The following is a 20,183-nucleotide window of genomic DNA, read 5'->3' on the forward strand; positions in this document are numbered from 1 at the left end:
CTCCTGTTCCATCCTTTGTTTAGGATATGAATCCGATTAGCCTACAAAGCAGCTATGTACCTCTTGGTTCTAGACACTTTTATCCACCAACTGTTGGTGGATATAAATGCATGCTTTAGCACTTAGGGCTATGTGCTAACAATCCATAAAGTTGTTAAAAGTTATTTTGGGGGGTGACTGGATTCGTCTTTAATCCTGTTTGATATCCACTGTGTCTGAAGCTCTAACCAGACAGTAATATAGATGAATGTGCAAATCCTCTTTCAGAATTCCTGAATATACAGTATGCCATCTGTGTAGCTTCCCAACAGAAGAGAATATCTGTCTTTCTTTCTGTAATTGCTTTATCTATAACAATTTAGCTGTTTTGGTTCAAAACACTGTATCCAAATTGCAGACTAAGAATCTCACACAAGCATACAATGCATAAAACATATCACACACATCCACACACAAATACACTGAAAGGGCACTCACATTTATGAGTAAGCTAAACATACACTATATGACCAAAAGAATGTGGACACTTGCTCGTTGAACATGTCATTCCAAAATCATGGGTATTAATATGGCGTTGGTACCCCCTTTGCTTCTATAATCACTATGCTGGGAAGGCTTTCCACTATATGTTGGAACATTGCTGCCGGGGACTTGCTTCCATTCAGCCACAAGAGCATTAGTGAGGTCGGGCACCGATGTTGGGCGATTAGGCCTGGCTTCCAATTCATCCCAAAGGTGTTCGATGGGGTTGAGGTCAGTGGTCAGTGCAGGTCAGTCAAGTTTTTTCACACAGATCTTGACAAACCATTTCTGTATGGACCTCGCTTTGTGCACTCGGGCATTGTCATCCTGAAACAGGAAAGGGCCTTCCCCAAACTTTTGCCACAAAGTCGGAAGCACAGAATTGTCTAGAATGTCATTGTACGCTGTAGTGTTAAGATTTCCCTTCACTGGAACTAAGGGGCCTAGCCGGAACCATGACAAACAGCCCCAGGTCATTATTCCTCCTCCACCAAACTTTACGGTTGGCACTATGTATTGGGGCAGGTAGCGTTTTCCTGGCATCCGCCAAACCCAGATTTGTCCGTCGGACTGCCAGATGGTGAAGCGTGATTCATCACTCCAGAGTATGCGTTTCCACTGCTCCAGAGTCCAATGGCGGTGAGCGTTACACCACTCCAGCTGACGCTTGGCATTGCACATGGTGATCTTAGGCTTGTGTGCGGCTGCTCAGCCATTGAAACCAATTTCATGAAGCTCCCGACGAACAGTTCTTGTGCTGACGTTGCTTCCAGAGTCAGTTTGGAAGTCAGTAGTCAGTGTTGCAACCGAGGACAGACTATTTTTACACACTACACGCTTCAGCACTCTGTGGTCCCGTTCTGTGATCTTGTCTGGCTTACCACTTCGTGACTGAGCCGTTGCTGCTTCTAGACGTTTCCACTTCCCAATAACAGCCCTAACAGTTGACCGGGGCAGCTCTAGCAGGGCAGACATTTTATGAACTGACAGTGCCACGTTGAAAGTCACTGAGCTCTGCAGTAAGGCCAATTTACTGCCAATGTTTGACTATGGCGATTGCATGGCTGTGTACTCTATTTTTTTAAACACCTGTCAGCAACGGGTGTGGCTGAAATAGCAGAATCCACTCATTTGAAAGGGTGTCCATTTTGTATATAGTGTATCTTTAAACATTCATGAGTTATCATTTATTAATGCATAGCTGGGTCGTACACATTCTAGAGACAGAGAGACAAGGTGGAAATAGTGATAAAAATATAATGTGTTTCATTTTACATTAGGAGGGGTAACGGATATGGCATATGAGGTCAGAATTACCTTTGAGGCCATCCCTAAAGGTACTATGCTGACCTCATATGCCATACCCCGGTGGAGGGGGGGAAGTGGGATGTTTCAAAGGGGACAATGGGAATATTAGGGGTGCTGTGCTGGAAAATTATATGATGTTGTTTGTGTTGTCTAGTGGAGGCCCTTCACATAGGGACCCTGATGGCTGCCCATGGCTACTTCTTCCCTATCTCAGACCACGTACTCACACTCAAAGACGACGGCACTTTTTACAGGTTTCAGGTACAGTGAATTCATAGGCTGTATGGCTCTTATATGTACTATAATGTACTCCTTCTTTATCTCATCCAATCCATATCAGACCACACAGGCAGGACTCAATCCATATGTCTTTGTTGAGTGCTATATCTTTTACACTTAATCCATTTATATTGCTAGATGTTTTACCGAGGCAACTAAAGTGCTTCGCTCAAGGGCCTAATGGAAATTTTTGCCAGGCGTCTCAGTTCTTAGATCAGCTCTTAGATAAAGGAGTCTCAGTTCTTAGATCAGTTCTTAGATAAAGATGTCTCAGTTCTTAGATCAAGGCATCTCAATTCTTAGATCAAGGTGTCTCAGTTCTTAGAACAGTTCTTAGATAAAGGTGTCTCAGTTCTTAGATCAGTTCTTAGAACAGTTCTTAGATTAACGTGTCTCAGTTCTTAGAACAGTTCTTAGATAAAGGTGTCTCAGTTCTTTAGCTGCCTCGTCCCTCACTCTTTTCTTCTTACAATCACTCTTCTCAGACCCCCTACTTCTGGCCATCAAACTGCTGGGAGCCAGAAAATACAGACTATGGTAAGAGCCTTAGCAGAAGTGAATAGTATTAAACAATGGAAGGCTGGATGGTGCAGTGAATGTAACCATATATAGATAAAAATAGATTTTGGGCTACTTTCAATCCGTAGCACGGAAGATCCGCCTTAAAGCGTGATTGGAATTAAAATAGTATTTTCGATTGAGCCGTCATATGCGGCGTTTACCATCAATGCAGTCAGTCCCCGCAAACGCAGGAACATTGCTTTTAAATTTCAATTGCGCTATAGCACAGATCTTCAAACCTTTGGATTGAATCTAGGCACACATTTGTATAGCATCTGACATGCTGTACATTGTAACCCAAAGCTCCAGCTTAGCAGAAGAAAACAGAACCAAAAATGGTGGTTTAATGGAAAAGATAGGGCTATGTTAATTTGAGTCTTATTTTGTATGTGAGTTGCAAGAACCACACCAGCCATATAGAGAGCCATTTGCATCCCCAAATGCAGCTCTTTGATTCATCCCTATTGTGTTGTTGAAGTGCTGATTGCATGGAGGGAAATGGAGATGGGGGGAAGGGATTGACCAGGCGAGGGAGATGTTTGATTGTGTAAACCGATAAAAGAGGAAATAAAGCTGAGTTTATTAAACACCTGTAGCGCATAGCTAACACCAAACACATTCATTTCCTCTCCTTTTGTGTTGGGGTAGGAAGACTAATGAATGAAATGGGAATAACCATAGCATTAGGGAACCTCTAATTACTTTGTACTAGACAACAGACTGGCTTGATTGACACTTTCTAATGAATACACGTACAGGGGTAATGGAATAATGGAATCTCTACAGATGGTGAGTGTAGAGAGGGATAGAGGGTAGGAGAAATATTGATGGAATGGGAGGGAAGGTGTTTCCATCCAAGTCCCTGTTCAATTTCACAGACGTGCTATGGTTATTGACCTGTGTAATTTACAGGCTAGTTTAGATTGGCCATTGAGTGGTTTCGGTAAACAGGTTAGGACCAGTTAAGGATTTTGTTAAGGTGCATTAAAAAGCCACATTGTACTCTGGTCATAGGGATTTACTTTTCCAGAGGCATCTAAATGTTGTGGCCTAGTCTGCAGCTGTTGCAGGAAGGGTTTGGCAAAGTAAAACTTGATCAACAGCCAGCATCTGTCAACAGTAGTTTTCTCTGTTTTCTGATACGTTTGTTCTGTCTCTCAGCTGTTTACCTGTGCAAAAGAACAATGCAAAACAAAGCTCGTCTGGAGCTAGCAGATTATGAGGCGGTAAGAGGTCTTCTCTGTTCATATCGCAATTCTCTCTTTATTTTGTTAGCAGTAGAGTAATTAGTATTGATATCAGCCTGATTTGTATCCTCACAGCGAAAGCCTTTTGTTCTGTTGGTATTATTGTGTTATTGTATTACAGTGCCTTGCAAAAGTATCCATCCCCCTTGGCGTTTTTCCTATTTTGTTGCATCACATTCATGTAATGGACATACACAAAATAGTCCAAATTGGTGAAGTGAAATTGAAAAAATTACTTGTTTAAAAAAAACAACGAAAAGTGGTTTGTGCATAGGTATTCATCCCCTTTGCTATAAAGCCCCTAAATAAGATCTGGTGCAACCATTTACCTTCGGAATTCACATAATTAGTTAAATAAAGTCCATCTGTGTGAAATCTAAGTGTCACATGATCTGTCTCATGATCTCAGTATGAATAAACATGTTCTGTATGGCCCCAGAGTCTGCACACCACTAAGCAAGGGGCACCACCAAGCAAGTGGCACCACAAAGACGAAGGAGCTCTCCAAACAGGTCAAGGACGAAGTTGTGGAGAAGTACATATCAGGGTTGGGTTATAAAAAATATCAGAAACTGAAAATCCCACAGAGCTCCATTAAATCCATTATTTTAAAAAATGGAAAGAATATGGCACCCCAACAAACCTGCCAAGAGAGGGCCTCCCACTGAAACTCATGGACCAGACAAGAAGGGCATTAATCAGAGAGGCAACAAAGAGACCAAATATAACCCTGAAGAATCTGCAAAGGTCCACAGCGGAGATTGGAGTATCTGTCCATAGGACCATTTTAAGCCGTACACGCCACAGAGCAGGGCTTTATGGAAGAGTGGCCAGAAAAAAAGCCATTGTTTAAATAAAAAAATAAGCAAACACGTTTGGTGTTCACCAAAAGGCATGTGGGAGACTCTCCAAACATATGTAAGAGGGTTCTCTGGTCAGATGAGACTAAAATTGAGCTTTTTGGCCATCAAGGAAAACGCTATGTCTGGCGCAAACCCAACACCTCTCATCAACCCAAAAATACCATAATTTTTCATCGGCAGGGACTAGGAAACTGGTCAGAATTGAATGAATACAGGGGCTAAATACAGGGACATTCTTGAGGGAAACCTGTTTCAGTCTTCCATAGATTAGAGACTGGGACGGAGGTTCACCTTCCAGCAGGACAATGAACCTTAGCATACTGCTAAAGCAACACTCGAGTGGTTTAAGGGGAAACATTTACAGTCATCTTGGAATGGCATAGTCAAAGCCCCGACCTCAATCCAATTGAGAATCTGTGGTATGACTTAAAGATTGCTATACACCAGCGGGAGCCATCCAACTTGAAGGAGCTGGAACAGTTTTGCCTTGAAGAATGAGCAAAAATCCCAGTGGCTAGATGTGCCAAGCGTATAGAGACATACCCCAAGAGACTTGCAGCTATAATTTCTGCAAAAGGTGGCTCTACAAAGTATTGACTTTGGGGGGGTGAATAGTTATGCACTCTCAAGTTTTCAGTTTTTAGTTTTTACAGATTCCTTGTTTGTTTCACAATAAAAAATATTTTGCGTCTTCAAAGTGGTAGGCATGTTGTGTAAATAAAATGTTACATACCCCCCCAAAATATATTTGAATTCCAAGTTGTATGGCAATAAAATAGGAAAAATTCCAAGGCAGGTGAATACTTTCACAAGCCACTGTATGTCATGGGATAACTGTCTGGATTTTTTATGCTTATTGTTGATTCAGGAGAGCTTAGCGAGGCTACAGAGAGCATTTGCCAGAAAATGGGAGTTCATATTTATGCAAGCAGAAGCACAAGCAAAGTAAGTTTCCAAATGAAACAAATGTAGTACTGTATGCGTTGATATGCCCTCATCTCTAACTACCACTTCTCATCAGTTTCCTAATAACACCAAATTTTAGGCCAGGGGAAGTGGCAAAGAAAAAACAGTAATAATTACACAAAATATGTTTATGTAAAATACCAATAAAGTAATTGCCTGTACTGTGTACCTCCTCAGAGTTGACAAGAAAAGGGATAAGATTGAGAGGAAAATTCTCGATAGTCAAGAAAGAGCATTTTGGGATGTCCACAGACCTGTGGTGAGTTTATTGTGCCTTTAAAATCTTATGCTTCAAGAGTCACATTATTTCCATAACATAACATCTAGCTACTGTATTTGGGCAAATTTTCTACTGCAGTATTCAGTTAACTGGAGGCTGTGCTCAAATTAAATCCATATCGCTGAAGTTCAGCTTTGTAGAATAATTACAATTTTAAGTTAATTTCCAATTGAGCCGACATATGCAGCATATACTGTGAATGCAGTCTCCGTGAACACGGTAACATTGCCTTTAAATTGAAATCGTGCTATAGCGCTGAACTTCCACGATAGGTATTGAATCGAGTAAACTTAGTATTCCTTTGTGCAATATTGTTGTCGTTTGTCATGTATACATGTTTAGAAATATTAATTGTCAACAACCTAAGTTGTTCTTATCTTAGAAATTGTATTAATTTTCATGGATTATTTATTAGATGTATTTTTATAAAATGACAAAGAACGTAACCTGTGCATTTTTTCAGTCTTCAAAGCCATTTCCTTTACCATTCAGTGTGAATAATGTAATGGATTTGGATAATAGTCACATTTTCAGAGCTTGGTAAAGGCAGAGATTTTTTCTTTCTTCTTTGTCTGCTGGAATATCTAAATGTTATCACTGTACTGTCAATTCCCCCCCCCCCCCCCCCCCCAAATAAAAATTAACATAGAGCTCTCCAGTGGTCTGTTTGACCTCATCATCCATTCAGACACATATCCTTCTTAGCATTAGCTTCCACTCGGGAATGGATCTGCCTCTCCGGCCATGAGCTTAATTGGAAAATAACAGGATTAATTGATGCATTCTCGGAGCATTATAATCAGGTTCCTTTCTGATTTCACAGCAGCCTCGTCAAACCACTTAACCACCGTGATCCTGGAGGATGCCTTGATTGTACCCTTTGTTTAACCATGCAGGACGTACCGATAATATGTTTTATTTCTCAGTGACACATTGATTGTTTGGAATTTTTGTTAGAATTTTTACATTAATATTTCACAAGACCATGTTTGACTGCGCATGCAGCAAATTACAATAGAAGAAGTAGGCTATGGTTTGCTGGGTTCACTAAACAGTTCTATCTGAGCCGCTAGTGAATCAATAAGAGGAGGCAGAGAATGCTCTCTGAAGGTGTTTATTTTATTAAGTTATACTGCTAATTTTTGTTGCTCTCCAGCCCGGATGTGTAAACACAACAGAAGTTGACATAAAGAAGTCCTCCAGAATGAAAAACCCCCACAAGACAAGAAAGGTTAGAGTGTCTGATAAATCCATTGCTTCTGAATAACAGGTCACTTGAAAACACTGTTGTTCGAGTTTGACTTTGGTGGGTTCTGTTTGATTGTCTCTCTGCCTCAGTCTGTATATGGGCCTCAGAATGATGTGCGCACCCACAGCCCCACCCACACCCCTGCCCCAGAGGCCAAGCCGGCCACAGAGGAGGAGCTACAGGACCAGGTAATGTAGGGCGTGCTGGACTGCCTGGTTGGTTTTCTCTTCTCAATAATATATTCACAAAATATTATTTCCCCTTGTTTTTCCAGATCACTTATTGGGGAGGGCAATTAGACAGACATCGACTGAAAATGTCCAAAGTGGCCGAGAGGTGAGCTACGTCCCCCCCCCCATTGATCCATTGTTGAACTCTTTAATGTTTATTGTAGCCAGTAATTAAGAACTTAGACAACCTTGAAAAGTGTTTAGTCCAAACAATACCCGTGTATCATCAGCACTAAGGCTTTTTGTCATGTCCTGAACAGAATGTAGATTCCCATCCTTAGTTGCCTGGGTTACTCACTATTGTGTTAGAGTAAATATGCTAGATTATTTCACTTCCTGCTATCTTCGAAGGTCAAATACTGTATAGCACTGCTCTTAGTCATATCCTGAGTTCCCCAGGCGGCATGAAACATTGTTACCTTTTCTGTCCACTTTACCTGACTGAACTGAATAGTTTGTTTTCTTTTTCCCAGTTTGTTGGCCTATACAGAGCAATATGTGGAATATGACCCCTTCATCACGCCAACCGACCCCTCCAACCCCTGGATCTCAGACGACACCACTGTGTGGGAGCTGGAGGCCAGGTTTGTCTTCTTGTACTGTCTTTTTTACTTTTTAAATGTTTTATCTGTGTTGTTTTACACTGGTACAAGTATAGTGTGTGGTACCAGTAAATGCTTTGTAAGTTGCACTGCTGAAAACCATCTTCTGAGGGATGTCAGGTAATAATATAATGATTTGTAGCTGTGTAGTGTGTACTGTTCACTGAGGTTTCCCGCTATACACTGTGGTGTCTGACTGCGTGTGTCTCTCCCCAGTAAGGAGCCAGGTCAGCAGAGGGTGAAGAGGTGGGCATTCGGAATCAATGAGGTTCTCAAGGATCAGGTGGGGAGGGAGCAGTTCCTCAAGTTCCTGGAGTCTGAGTTTAGCTCAGAGAACCTGAGGTAGGGGATACAGTGCATACACATACACATAACACATATCTACGCACGTACGCCCCCACATGCATACACTCACTTCCTTTCTCTCACACAATCATAATGTATCCTTGCATAAACTTTCACGTTGCCTGTACTCCCTCTGCTGGTACTTCTCTGAACTGTTTTGCCCAGGGATAATCTTTAGGTCAATCTGGTAATGTAACTAAGTGAGAGTTGATATTATCTAACTGAGTGAGAGTCAGAGGTGAAATTCTACACCTAATCCGTCACATGAATTACCCTATAATTAGATAGATGTGATGTTATCACCAGCAAAGGACATAATTGAGTACTGAAAATGAATTCAAATACAGTTGAAGTCGGAAGTTTACATACACTTAGGTTGGAGTGATTAAAACTCGTTTTTCAACAACTCCACAAATTTCTTGTAAACAAACTATAGTTTTGGCAAGTCGGTTAGGACATCTACTTTGTGCATGACACAAGTAATTTTTCCAACAATTGTTTACAGACAGATTATTTCACTTATAATTCACAGTATCACAATTCCAGTAGGTCAGAAGTTTACATACGCTAAATTGACTGTGCCTTTAAACAGCTTGGAAAATTCCAGAAAATGATGTCTTGGCTTTAGAATCTTCTGAAAGGCTAATTGACATCATTTGAGTCAGTTGGAGGTGTACCTGTGGATGTATTTCAAGGCCTACATTCAAACTCGGTGCCTCTGCTTGACATCATGGGAAAATCAAAAGAAATCAGCTAAGACCTCAGAAACAAAATTGTAGACCTCCACATGTCTGGTTCATCCTTGGGAGAAATTTCCAAATGCCTGAAGGTACCACGTTCATCTGTACAAACAATAGTATGGAAGTATGAACACCATGGGACCACGCAGCCGTCATTCCGCTCAGGAATGAGACGCGTTCTGTCTCCTAGAGATTAACGTACTTGTGTGAAAAGTGCAAATCAATCCCAGAACAACAGCATAGAACCTTGTGAAGATGCTGGAGGAAACAAGTACGAAAGTATCAATATCCACAGTAAAACAAGTCCTATATCATAACCTGAGAGGCCGCTCGGCAAAAAAGAAGCCACTTCTCCAAACCCCCATAAAAAAGCCAGACTACGGTTTGCAACTGCACATGGGGACAAAGATCATACTTTTTGGAGAAATGTCCTCTGGTCTGATGAAACAAAAATGGAACTGTTTGGCCATAATGACCATCGTTATGTTTGGAGGAAAAAAGGAAACGCTTGCAAGGCGAAGAACACCATCCCAACCGTAAAGCACGGGGGTGGCAGCATCATGTTGTGGGGTGCTTTGCTGCAGGATGGACTGGTGCACTACACAAAATAGATGGCATCATGAGGTGGGAAAATTATGTGGATATATTGAAGCAACATCTCAAGACATCAGTCAGGAAGTTAAAGTGTGGTCGCAATTTGGTCTTCCAAATGGACCCCAAGCATACTTCCAAAGTTGTGGCAAAATGGCTTAAGGACAACAAAGTCAAGGTATTGGAGTGGTCATCACAAAGTCCTGACCTCAATCCTATAGAAAATTTGTGGGCACAACTGAAAAATCATGTGCGAGCAAGGAGGACTACAAACCTGACTCAGTTACAACCGCTCTGTCAGGAGGAATGGGCCAAAATTCACCCAGTTTATTGTGGGAAGCTTGTGGAAGGCTACCCAAGACATTTGACCCAAGTTAAACAATTTAAAGGCAATGCTACCAAATACTTATTGAGTGTATGTAAACTTCTGACCCACTGGGAATGTGATGACATAAATAAAAGCTGAAATAAATAATTCTCTCTACTATTATTCTGACATTTCACATTCTTAAAACAAAGTGGCCTAATTGACCTAAGACAGGGAATTTGTACTAGGATTAAATGTCAGGAATTGTGAAAAACAGAGTTTATATGTATTTGGCTAAGGTGTATGTAAACTTTCGACTTCAACTGTATATCAGACAAATATTTCCAGAGAAAATCTCTAATACTATATAGATATTCCTTTAAGAAGCCATGGTGATAAAACGGCTTTTTCTAGACTAGACATGCACAAGCATGCACACTTAATACGTTGGTAGTCCTGTATTAGCCTCAAGATTGATAGAGAAAGGCAAAAATAGAGGAGTTAAAATGATAAACGCAAATAGACGCAACATGTTTAGCTGAAATAAAAGATCCCAGAAATGTTCCATATGTCCATTGCTTGTGTTTCTTAGCCCAAGTAAGTGTCGTGACGTTGTATTAGTTAATGTGACGACTGCTGCTCATCGAATGATTAACGGTTTATAATTGCGTGATTAAATTAATCAGGCAATTATTAACTCATTAACCTGGGACACCATGGGAAAATCTGTTTTAGAATATCGATCAGAATATCGATTTTACAATAGTTGATAATTTATCAATTTCCTCTACAGTCTCATTCTGAACGTCGCATAATCCGTGAATCTGCAAAATCCCGAGTCCCACCAATGAGTTCGTACCACATCAATTGTAGTTAATTATGTATTTACTAGAAAGCTAAAATTATAATAAAAGATACACAAAACACAGTCTAGGCTATTGATTAGAACTTAGTACAACAGGCCAACACACTCTGGCGAGAAAGAGAAAAAGAGAAAGTACACGAGAGAAATATACACTTGGGTGCATTTATCAGCTATGCTTATTTGAACCCTAACCTTGCCCCGAACTGCCGCTCTTATGGGTCAGAATATAATGATGTTATTACGTGTTGAAGGTCTATGCTGTGGGTCTCTGCGTGGACCGTTTCGTCTTCTCGGATGGCGCACTTCTCTGGTTGTCCTCACGATGTCAGTGTCCTTTTTGCTTAACGGTCTGATTCCTCCCCCTTATTCTGAAAGGGTTCTTCTGAGGACAGCCAGCCCTGTAGCTCAAGGCTCACAGCGTAGGAATGAAAACAGTGTATATACCACGATTCGATGGGGGGGGTGGAGACCGGGTGGTCCGGCTTGAATTCACCCGCTTAGACGCAGCTATTCATCCGTAGTATGTGTAGAAAAGGATTCCTTTGTCTTCAACCTTGTGTTGCGTTTTGGGTTTGTTGTCTACTCAGACCTTTGCTGCAGCTCGGGTCACTTAGTCTGGTATGTTAATTCTTAACTTCTATGGCTGGGGGGTAGTATTGAGTAGCTTGGATGAATAAGGTGCCCAAAGTAAATGGCCTGCTCCTCAGTGTCAGTTGCTAATATATGCATAGTATTATTAGTATTGGATAGAAAACACTCTGAAGTTTCTAAAACTGTTTGAATGATGTCTGTGAGTATAACAGAACTCATATGGCAGGCAAACACCTGAGGAGAAATCAAAACAGGAAGTGAGAAATCTGAGGCTTGTATGTACTCAACACAGTTGTCATTGAAATCCCCTTGAGATATTAGTGATGTTGCACTTCCTAGGGCTTCGACTTGAATGAGGCTTCTACTGTGGTGGGACTGAATGACAGCAGAATGAATCAGGTGTCTGGCAGTCAGCCATTTTCTGGTAACGCGTATTCCACATGATAGCGACCTGCGTTCCATGGCTCCTGAAGACACAAAGGAATACTCCGGTTGGAACTTTATTGAAGATTAATGTTAAAAACATCCTAATGATTGATTCTGTACTTAGTTTGAAATGTTTCTTTGACCTGTAATAACTTTTTGAAGTTTTTGTCCGACTTAACGCTGACCAGAACGAGCGTTTGGATATGTACACCAAATACAAAAGTAGCTAATTGCACATAAATAACAGACATTATCGAACAAATCAAGCATTTATTGTGGACCCGGGATTCTTTGGAGTGCATTCTGATGAAGATCATCAAAGGTAAGGGAATATTAGCATGTAATCTATGGTTTATGTTGACTTCAACATGGCGGCTATTTTGACTTGATTGTTCTGAGCGCCGTCTCAGATTATTGCATGGTTTTTCCATACGTTTAAAAAAAAACTGACACAGCGGTTGCATTAAGGACAGGTATAATTCCATGTGTATAACTTGTATTATCATCTACATTTATGAGTATTTCTGTTGAATCGATGTGGCTATGCAAAATCACTGGATGTTTTTGGAACTAGTGAATGTAATGCGCCAGATTTTTTTTATATAAAAATTAACTTTATCAAACAAAACATACATGTATTGTGTAACATGAAGTCCTATGAGTGTCATCTGATGAAGATCATCAAAGGTTAGTGATTCATTTTATCTCTATTTGTGCTTTCTGTGACTCCTCTCTTTGGCTGGGAAAATGGCTGTGTTTTTCTGTGGCTTGGTGGTGACCTAACATAATCGTTTGTGTTGCTTTCGCCGTAAATCCTATTTGAAATCGGATTCTGGGATTAACAACAAGAATACCTTTAAAACGGTATAAGATACATGTATGTTTGAGGAATTTTAATTATGACATTTCTGTTGTTTTGAATTTGGCACTTTCACTGGCTGTTGTCATATCATCCCGTTAACCAGATTGCAGCCCAAAGAGGTTTTATACCCTCGGGTCAGAAGTGGGTGTAACCGCCTTTAAGGAAATTCTCTGGGCGTACCAAGTTGAGAGGCAAGGTCTAGATTTTACTCAAATCCAATTTTAGACAACTAACTTCACATTTCATCTTTACCAAAACATTCTCTTTGATTTGGACATTTTACACACAACGTACAATGTATAAACATCAAGCATATACTAGGAAAACTCTTAAAGTTACAATGTTTTCGTAATAACGTCGCCCTTTAACCTTTCATAACAAACAAAAAAATGACATTAATTTTCATATTCCGTCTATTGTCATTTCCACCATTGTGGCTGACGGAAACTATTGTTCCAAAGTCCATTTATTGCATGTTTAATGTTCTGAGGCCGGTTATCCATAGTGAATTTTGTCTGTTGCCTAAGATTTACAATGGGCGTGAGGGGTCATGAAACCCCCACATCTTCATACCCTTAGATCTCTCCTCCTCTGTTGGGGTGAGAGATAATCTGTAGGGTTGTGGTCTCCTGTAACCTGACCTGATCAGGACAGTCATGACACAAGTCCCTTCTTATTGGTGTCCTTTTAGTAGTGGATTCTTTGCAGCAATTCGATCATGAGGCCTGGTGCGTGGTGCCGGCACTGGTGGTACCGGGCTGGTGACACGCACATCAGGCAAGTGCAGGGAGGAGGAACAGGGCGTACCGGACTGCCGAGGCGCACTGTAGGCCTGGTGCGTGGTTCCGGCACTGGTGGTACCGGGCTGGGGACACACACCTCAGGGCGAGTGCGAGGAGCAGGGCGTACTGGACCCTGGAGGCACACTGGAGGTCTGGTGCGTGGTGGCGGCACTGGTGGTACCGGGCTGTTGACACGCACCTCAGGGCGAGTGCGGGGAGAAGGAACAGGGCGTACTGGACCCTGGAGGCACACTGGAGGAAGAGTGCGAGGATTAGGAACAGAACACACTGGGTTGTGAAGGTACACTGGAGACCTGGTGAGTATAGCCGGCATCAATTGTTCCGGAACTTTAACACGTTTCAGGATGAGTACGAGGAACTGACACAGGTGGCATCGGACAGCCAACACGCTCCTCAGGGTGAATGCCGTGCATACTACGCCAAACCAACAGCTCTCTCTCTTCACTCTCTTCCAATTTCATCAACAACTCCTCGAATGTCTCATAATCTCCCCTCCATTCACTCTCCTCCATTCTGTCCAATAACTCCTCGACAATCTCAGACTCACCCCTCAACTTCGCCGACTGCTCCATGTGTCCCCTCCCAAAATTTTCTTGGGGTTTCTGTGGCCTACCTCCCCGACGTCGTTGCTGTCCTCTCTTACTTCGCCGTTCCTCCTGCGCAGTTTCCACCTGCCTCCATGGTAGGCGATCCTCTCCTGCCAAAATCTCCTCCCACATCCAGGATCTTTTACTGTGCAGTACTTCGTCCCAGGTCCATTTTCCACAAAGCGCCGTTCCTCCCTTTCACGCTGCTTGGTCCTGATTTGGTGAGTTATTCTGTCACGTTCGTCATATTGATGAGACCAAGGCGCAGCGTGATAAGCATACATTCTTATTTTAATGAAGGGAAAACCACTAAACAAACTAACAAAGAAACAAAACGAACGTGAAGCTATATAACATGAGTCCTAACATGCAGCTACACATAGACAATAACCCACAACACCAAAATGGAAATGGCAACCTAAATAGGATCCCCAATCAGAGACAACGATAAACAGCTGCCTCTGATTGGGAACCAACTCAGGCCACCATAGACCTACATTTACCTAGACATATGAACACCCCATAGATATACAAAACCCTAGACACGTGAAAACACACATACCACCCTCGTCACATCCTGACCTAACCAAAATAATAAAGAAAACGAAGATAACTAAGGTCAGGGCGTGACAGAGAGTGATTGATTGATTTCATCTTTTATTTCTTTCTTCACATTCCCAGTGGGTCAGAAATGTACATACACTCAATTAGTATTTGGTAGCATTGCCTTTACATTGATTAACTTGGGTCAAATGTTTCGGGTAGCCTTCCACAAGCTTCCCACAATAAGTTGGGTGAATTTTGGCCCATTCCTCCTGACAGAGCTGGTGTAACTGAGTCAGGTTTGTAGGCCTCCTTGCTCGCACATGCTTTTTAAGTTCTGCCCTCAAATGTTCTATAGGATTGAGGTCAGGGCTTTGTGATGGCCACTCCAATACCTTGACTTTGTTGTCCTTAAGCCATTTTGCCACAACTTTGGAAGTATGCTTGGGGTCATTGTACATTTGGAAGACCCATTCGCGACCAAGCTTTAACTTCCTGACTGATGTCTTGAGATGTTACATCTACAGGTAAACCTCCAAATGACTGAAATTATGTCAATTAGCATTTCAGAAGCTTCTAAAGCCATGACATTATTTTCTGGAAATTTCCAAGCTGGTTAAAGGCACAGTCAACTTAGTGTATGTAACTTCTGACCCACTGGAATTGTGATACAGTGAATTATAAGTGAAATAATCTGTCTGTAATCAATTGTTGGAACATTTCTTGTGTCATGCACAAAGTACATGTCCTAACCGACTTGCCAAATCTATAGTTTGTTAACAAGAAATGTGTGGAGTGGTTGAAGGATGAGTTTTAATCACTCCAATCTAAGTATATGTACAGTATATTTCCGACTTCAACTGTATGTCTGTTACTTGAACTCTGCAAAGCATTTATTTGGGCAGCAATTTCTGAGGCTGGTAACTCTATTTAACTTATCCTCTGCAGCAGAGGTAACTCTGGGTCGTCCTTTCCTGTGGCGGTCCTCATGAGAGCCAGTTTCATCATAACGCTTGATGGTTTTTGCAACTGCAGTTGAAGAAACTTTCAAAGTTCTTGAAATTTTCCACATTGACTGACCATGTCTTAAAGTAATGATGTGCTGTCGTTCCTCTTTGCTTGTTTGAGCTGTTCTTGTGATAATATGGACTTAGTCTTTTACCAAAGAGGGATATCTTCTGTATACCACTCCTACCTTGTCACAAAACAACTGATTGGCTCAAACGCATTAACAAGGAAAGAAATTCCACAAATGATCTTTTAACGAGACATACCTGTTAATTGAAATGCATTCCAAGTGACTACCTCGTGATGCTGGTTGAGAGAATGCCAAGAGTGTACACAGCTGTCATCAAGTCATACTACATGATTTCATATGTGTTATTTCATAGTGTTGATGTCTTCACTATTATTCTACAATGTATAAAATAGTAAAAATAAAGAAAAACCCTTGAATGAGTGTCCAAACTTTTGACTGGTACTGTATATAAATTCAATATTTTTTTTTTTACACACACACCCCCTGTGTTGTGTCTTGCAGGTTCTGGCTAGCGGTCCAGGAGGTGAAGAAGAGGCCAATCCGGGAGGTCCCGACCCGGGTTCAGGAGATCTGGCAGGAGTTCCTGGCCTCTGGAGCTCCCAGTGCCATCAATGTTGATTCTAAGAGCTACGACAAGACCACCCAGAATGTCAAGGACCCTGGACGCTATGCCTTTGAAGACGCACAGGTAACGCTATAATAATATGTCTGTGAACTTTACATAGGCAAGTTACTGACTTTTGTATCAGCTGGATAAGCTACTATACTGTTCAGTACATTCTTCAGACCATAAAGTATTCTGGAACGTTGAATCTTATCAAGGGTTCTTACTACGTGACCTGTGGTTGAACCATTTCCTTGTGGTTGACAGGATCACATCTTCAAGCTGATGAAGAGTGACTCCTATAGCCGCTTCATCCGTTCCAGTGCCTATCAGGAGCTGTTACAGGCCAAGAAGAAGGTAAGGTGTTCAAAGCCTTATTGATTCATTTAAACAATACAATTCTAAGTTAGACACTTCTGATGGAATGGAACCAGCAATGATATACTGTCTACAATTGAAAACCAAAACGAACTAGATCGGCCCTTTACAAAAACAGAAATCGTTTTATAGGGAGTTTAAGGATTTGCTTATTCCTCTCTTGATGGATGTTCTAAATGTATCTGCTGAGACGCAGAGCCTTCCGGACTCCTTTTCCACGGCTATTATAAAAGTTATACATAAAAAAATTAAGATCCTCTACAATGCTCTTCCTATAGGCCGATAAGGTTCCTCAATGCCAACTATAAATTGATTTCTAAGGTGTTGGCTAACAGATTAGGACAATATTTGCCAAACCTGATCCTCCACCAATCATTTGTGCTGGTTATTCAACATAATTCACAGTGTGAGGAGTGATCATAGTATAACAGTATCTCTAGATGCTGAAAAGGCCTTCGATAGGCTGGAGTGGCCATACCTGTTATGGTCATACCTATTCAAGGTCCTTGGTAAATTTAACTTTAGTTTGTCAACTGGGTTATGACTTTATACCATAAACCGCAAGCTAAGATCACCACTAATGGCATGATGTCAGCCACATTCCCACTCTTTAGAGGTAGTAGACAGGGCTGTTCACTTTCCCCACTCCTTTTTGTGCTAGCCACAGAACCCCTCGCCATAAGAACGGATCCTGGCCTAAAGGGCTTTCAGGTAGGCCAGATAATGCACAAGGTCTCATTGTTCTTAGACAACATTATTTTGTTCCTCCCTGACCCGACCGGATCCCTCTCAAAACTACAAAAGCTTTTGGGTACATACAGCTCTATGTCAGGTTACAAAGTCAACATAGACAAAAGTGAAATACTTCCACTGACTCGCTTTGACTATAGCATCTGTGAGAAAACAGGTCCCTTCAGATGGTCCCCCCCCCCCCAGTGGTTCACATATCTAGGAATCACAGTTGATAATTACTTAAGAAATTTGTACAAGCTTAACTACTGTCTTGGGTCAGAAGGTGGTGGATGACTTGAATAGATGGATAGATCTGCCTCTTACATTATTTGGGAGAATTAGCTGAATTAAGATGAACGTTCTGCCTAGAGATGAGGAATAACTCCAACATCAAATGTACAGAAATCGCCCTGTCACTGCAAGAAAATATGTCGCATTGACATGGAAGGAAATCAGATTCCCCTCTCCCAATTACAAGATGGCTCTCTGAAATGAATAAGAGTATTCCTATGGAGAAGATTACCTATGCTTTAAGAAATAAATTCAACAACTAAAAATATGACAACCCTTCCTGGACTATATGGAAACTCTTCCATTGGGGTTGGTGGATGTGAGCTTGTAGATCGATGTAGCTATTGTCTCTTTGTAATTTACTGTTTGTATTGCTTTGTGAATATGTTGGTCTCTCTTGTCATTTGTCATATTTAGTCATTATTATTATTATTATTACTATTCTAATTTGTCATTGTTTTAATTAATTTTTTATTTTATTTTGGGGGGTGGGAAGGATTGAATTATCTTTGGTTGTAGTACTTATTACTCTTGCTGTATTGTAATGTTCTGTTGTTGAATAATTGAAGAAACCCCCCCCCAAATAAAAATAATAATAATGATGCTCAAATTGAAAATCATTTAACTAAATAATGAGGATTTCTATCAGCCTAATGAAAGTGTAAATGATATCTCACATTCCAGTGTATAATGGCGGGAGCTGCTTGTGGATTTGACAGCTCTAAAGCAGTTCCACCTCCAACACCATTGAAACATCAGATGTCGGCTAAAGCGTATCTAATTGAATCCGGCCCTAAGAGATTTGTTCCTTTTGAACAGAATTATTGTGTTTCATTTGAGAAAAGTGCCTTTATATTTCATGATTAACTGATTGATAAGACATTTAATGATGAAAACAATAATTTTGCAACAATGGTAGTTAGACATTCACCATTACATTTCAAGAGTTAGATGCACAAGAGTTAGATGAACACAAGTACACTACCGTTCAAAAGTTTGGGGTCACTTAGAAATGTCCTTGTTTTTTAAAGAAAAGCACATTTCTTGCCCATTAAAATAACAGCAAATTGATCATAAATACAGTGTAGACATTGTTAATGTTGTAAATGGAAGATTTTTTTATGGAATATCTACGTAGGCGTACAGAGGCCCATTATCAGCAACCATCATTCCTGTGTTCCAATTCTGATTAGCGCTAGTTTGTGCTGTTCTCGTTGTACGAGATCTTCAGTTTCCTGGCAATTTCTCACATGAAATAGCCTTCATTTCTCAGAACAAGAATAGACTGACAAGCTTCAGAAGAAAGGTCTTTGTTTCTGGACATTTTGAGCCTGTAATCGAACCCACAAATGCTGCTGCTCCAGATACTCAACTAGTCTAAAGAAGGACAGTTTTATTGCTTCTTTAATCAGAACAACAGTTTTCAGCTGTGCTAACATATTTGCAAAAGGGTTTTCTAATGATCAATTAGCCTTTTAAAATGATAAACTTGGATTAGCTAACACAACATGCCATTGGAACACAGGAGTGATGGTTTCCGATAATGGGCCCCTGTACGCCTATGTAAATATTCCATTAAAAATCAGCCGTTTTCAGCTACAATAGTCATTTACAACATTAACAACTGTATTTTTTTAAATCAATTTGATGATATTTTAATGGACAAGAAACGTGCTATTCTTTCAAAAACAAGGACATTTCTAAGTGACCCCAAACCTTTGAACGTCAGTGTATGACCTATTCATTTAGTTTTATACAGTAGACGGGTTGGATGTAAACGTCACAAAAATGATGCACGTGCATCGCTGTGGCCTGGAAGGCGTGCATTGATATGATTCTGAACCGTCAGATAGCTAGCAACAATTACAAGAAGCTGCCATGTGGGGTATCATAGGTAGCTCGTTTCAGTTCGTATCTTGTTATTGATACCATGTCTTGTTTTAAGGTGTTTTGACTGATGTCATGTCTATGCTAATATGGCAAAAATTTGGAAGCTAACTAGCCAACAACTATAACGATGTATTTCAGAGACAAAAGTGCTCATTGTGCAAAAAAGTGCTAATTTGGAGATTAAACATAGTTTACATGTTGTCAACAGTCTAAACCAACCCTGTCTGTTTTGCCCCATAGTTGCGCAAATGTCAGTTTTGTGGTGAACAACCAACCCGTCTATTCTTGTGAAGTCACGTTTTATTAATGTAGGTTGCTACAAAATGCTGCATTTGATGAGTTAACTCTTCTGAGAGTTAGATGAGTCAGCTGAGCTGATTCAGGACAGAGGCATGTGACCTCTCCTGCATGTCTCACATTTTGGCCTCTGAAACCAACCTGCCAAAATGTCCTCCCTCATTCTGTGTTCTCTCCTTGTCCCT

General features: G+C 40.9%; 1 protein-coding gene across 2 annotated transcripts in view; it reads left to right on the forward strand.

Moving 5' to 3' along the window:
- LOC109898871 (regulator of G-protein signaling 7) overlaps positions 1–20,183 on the forward strand; it is a 128,851-nt gene that overhangs the window by 107,520 nt on the left and 1,148 nt on the right. For both annotated transcript variants that reach the window (XM_031835656.1, XM_031835657.1), the window contains 12 exons: positions 1,985–2,091; positions 2,595–2,646; positions 3,832–3,896; positions 5,649–5,725; positions 5,924–6,005; positions 7,183–7,257; positions 7,365–7,463; positions 7,550–7,611; positions 7,979–8,089; positions 8,324–8,449; positions 16,308–16,494; positions 16,678–16,767. In XM_031835656.1, the coding sequence (XP_031691516.1) occupies positions 1,985–2,091; positions 2,595–2,646; positions 3,832–3,896; positions 5,649–5,725; positions 5,924–6,005; positions 7,183–7,257; positions 7,365–7,463; positions 7,550–7,611; positions 7,979–8,089; positions 8,324–8,449; positions 16,308–16,494; positions 16,678–16,767 (1,133 nt within the window). The remainder of the gene's footprint in view (positions 1–1,984; positions 2,092–2,594; positions 2,647–3,831; positions 3,897–5,648; positions 5,726–5,923; positions 6,006–7,182; positions 7,258–7,364; positions 7,464–7,549; positions 7,612–7,978; positions 8,090–8,323; positions 8,450–16,307; positions 16,495–16,677; positions 16,768–20,183) is intronic.

Source organism: Oncorhynchus kisutch, linkage group LG11 (genome assembly GCF_002021735.2).
Source record: "Oncorhynchus kisutch isolate 150728-3 linkage group LG11, Okis_V2, whole genome shotgun sequence".
NCBI lineage: Eukaryota > Metazoa > Chordata > Actinopteri > Salmoniformes > Salmonidae > Oncorhynchus > Oncorhynchus kisutch.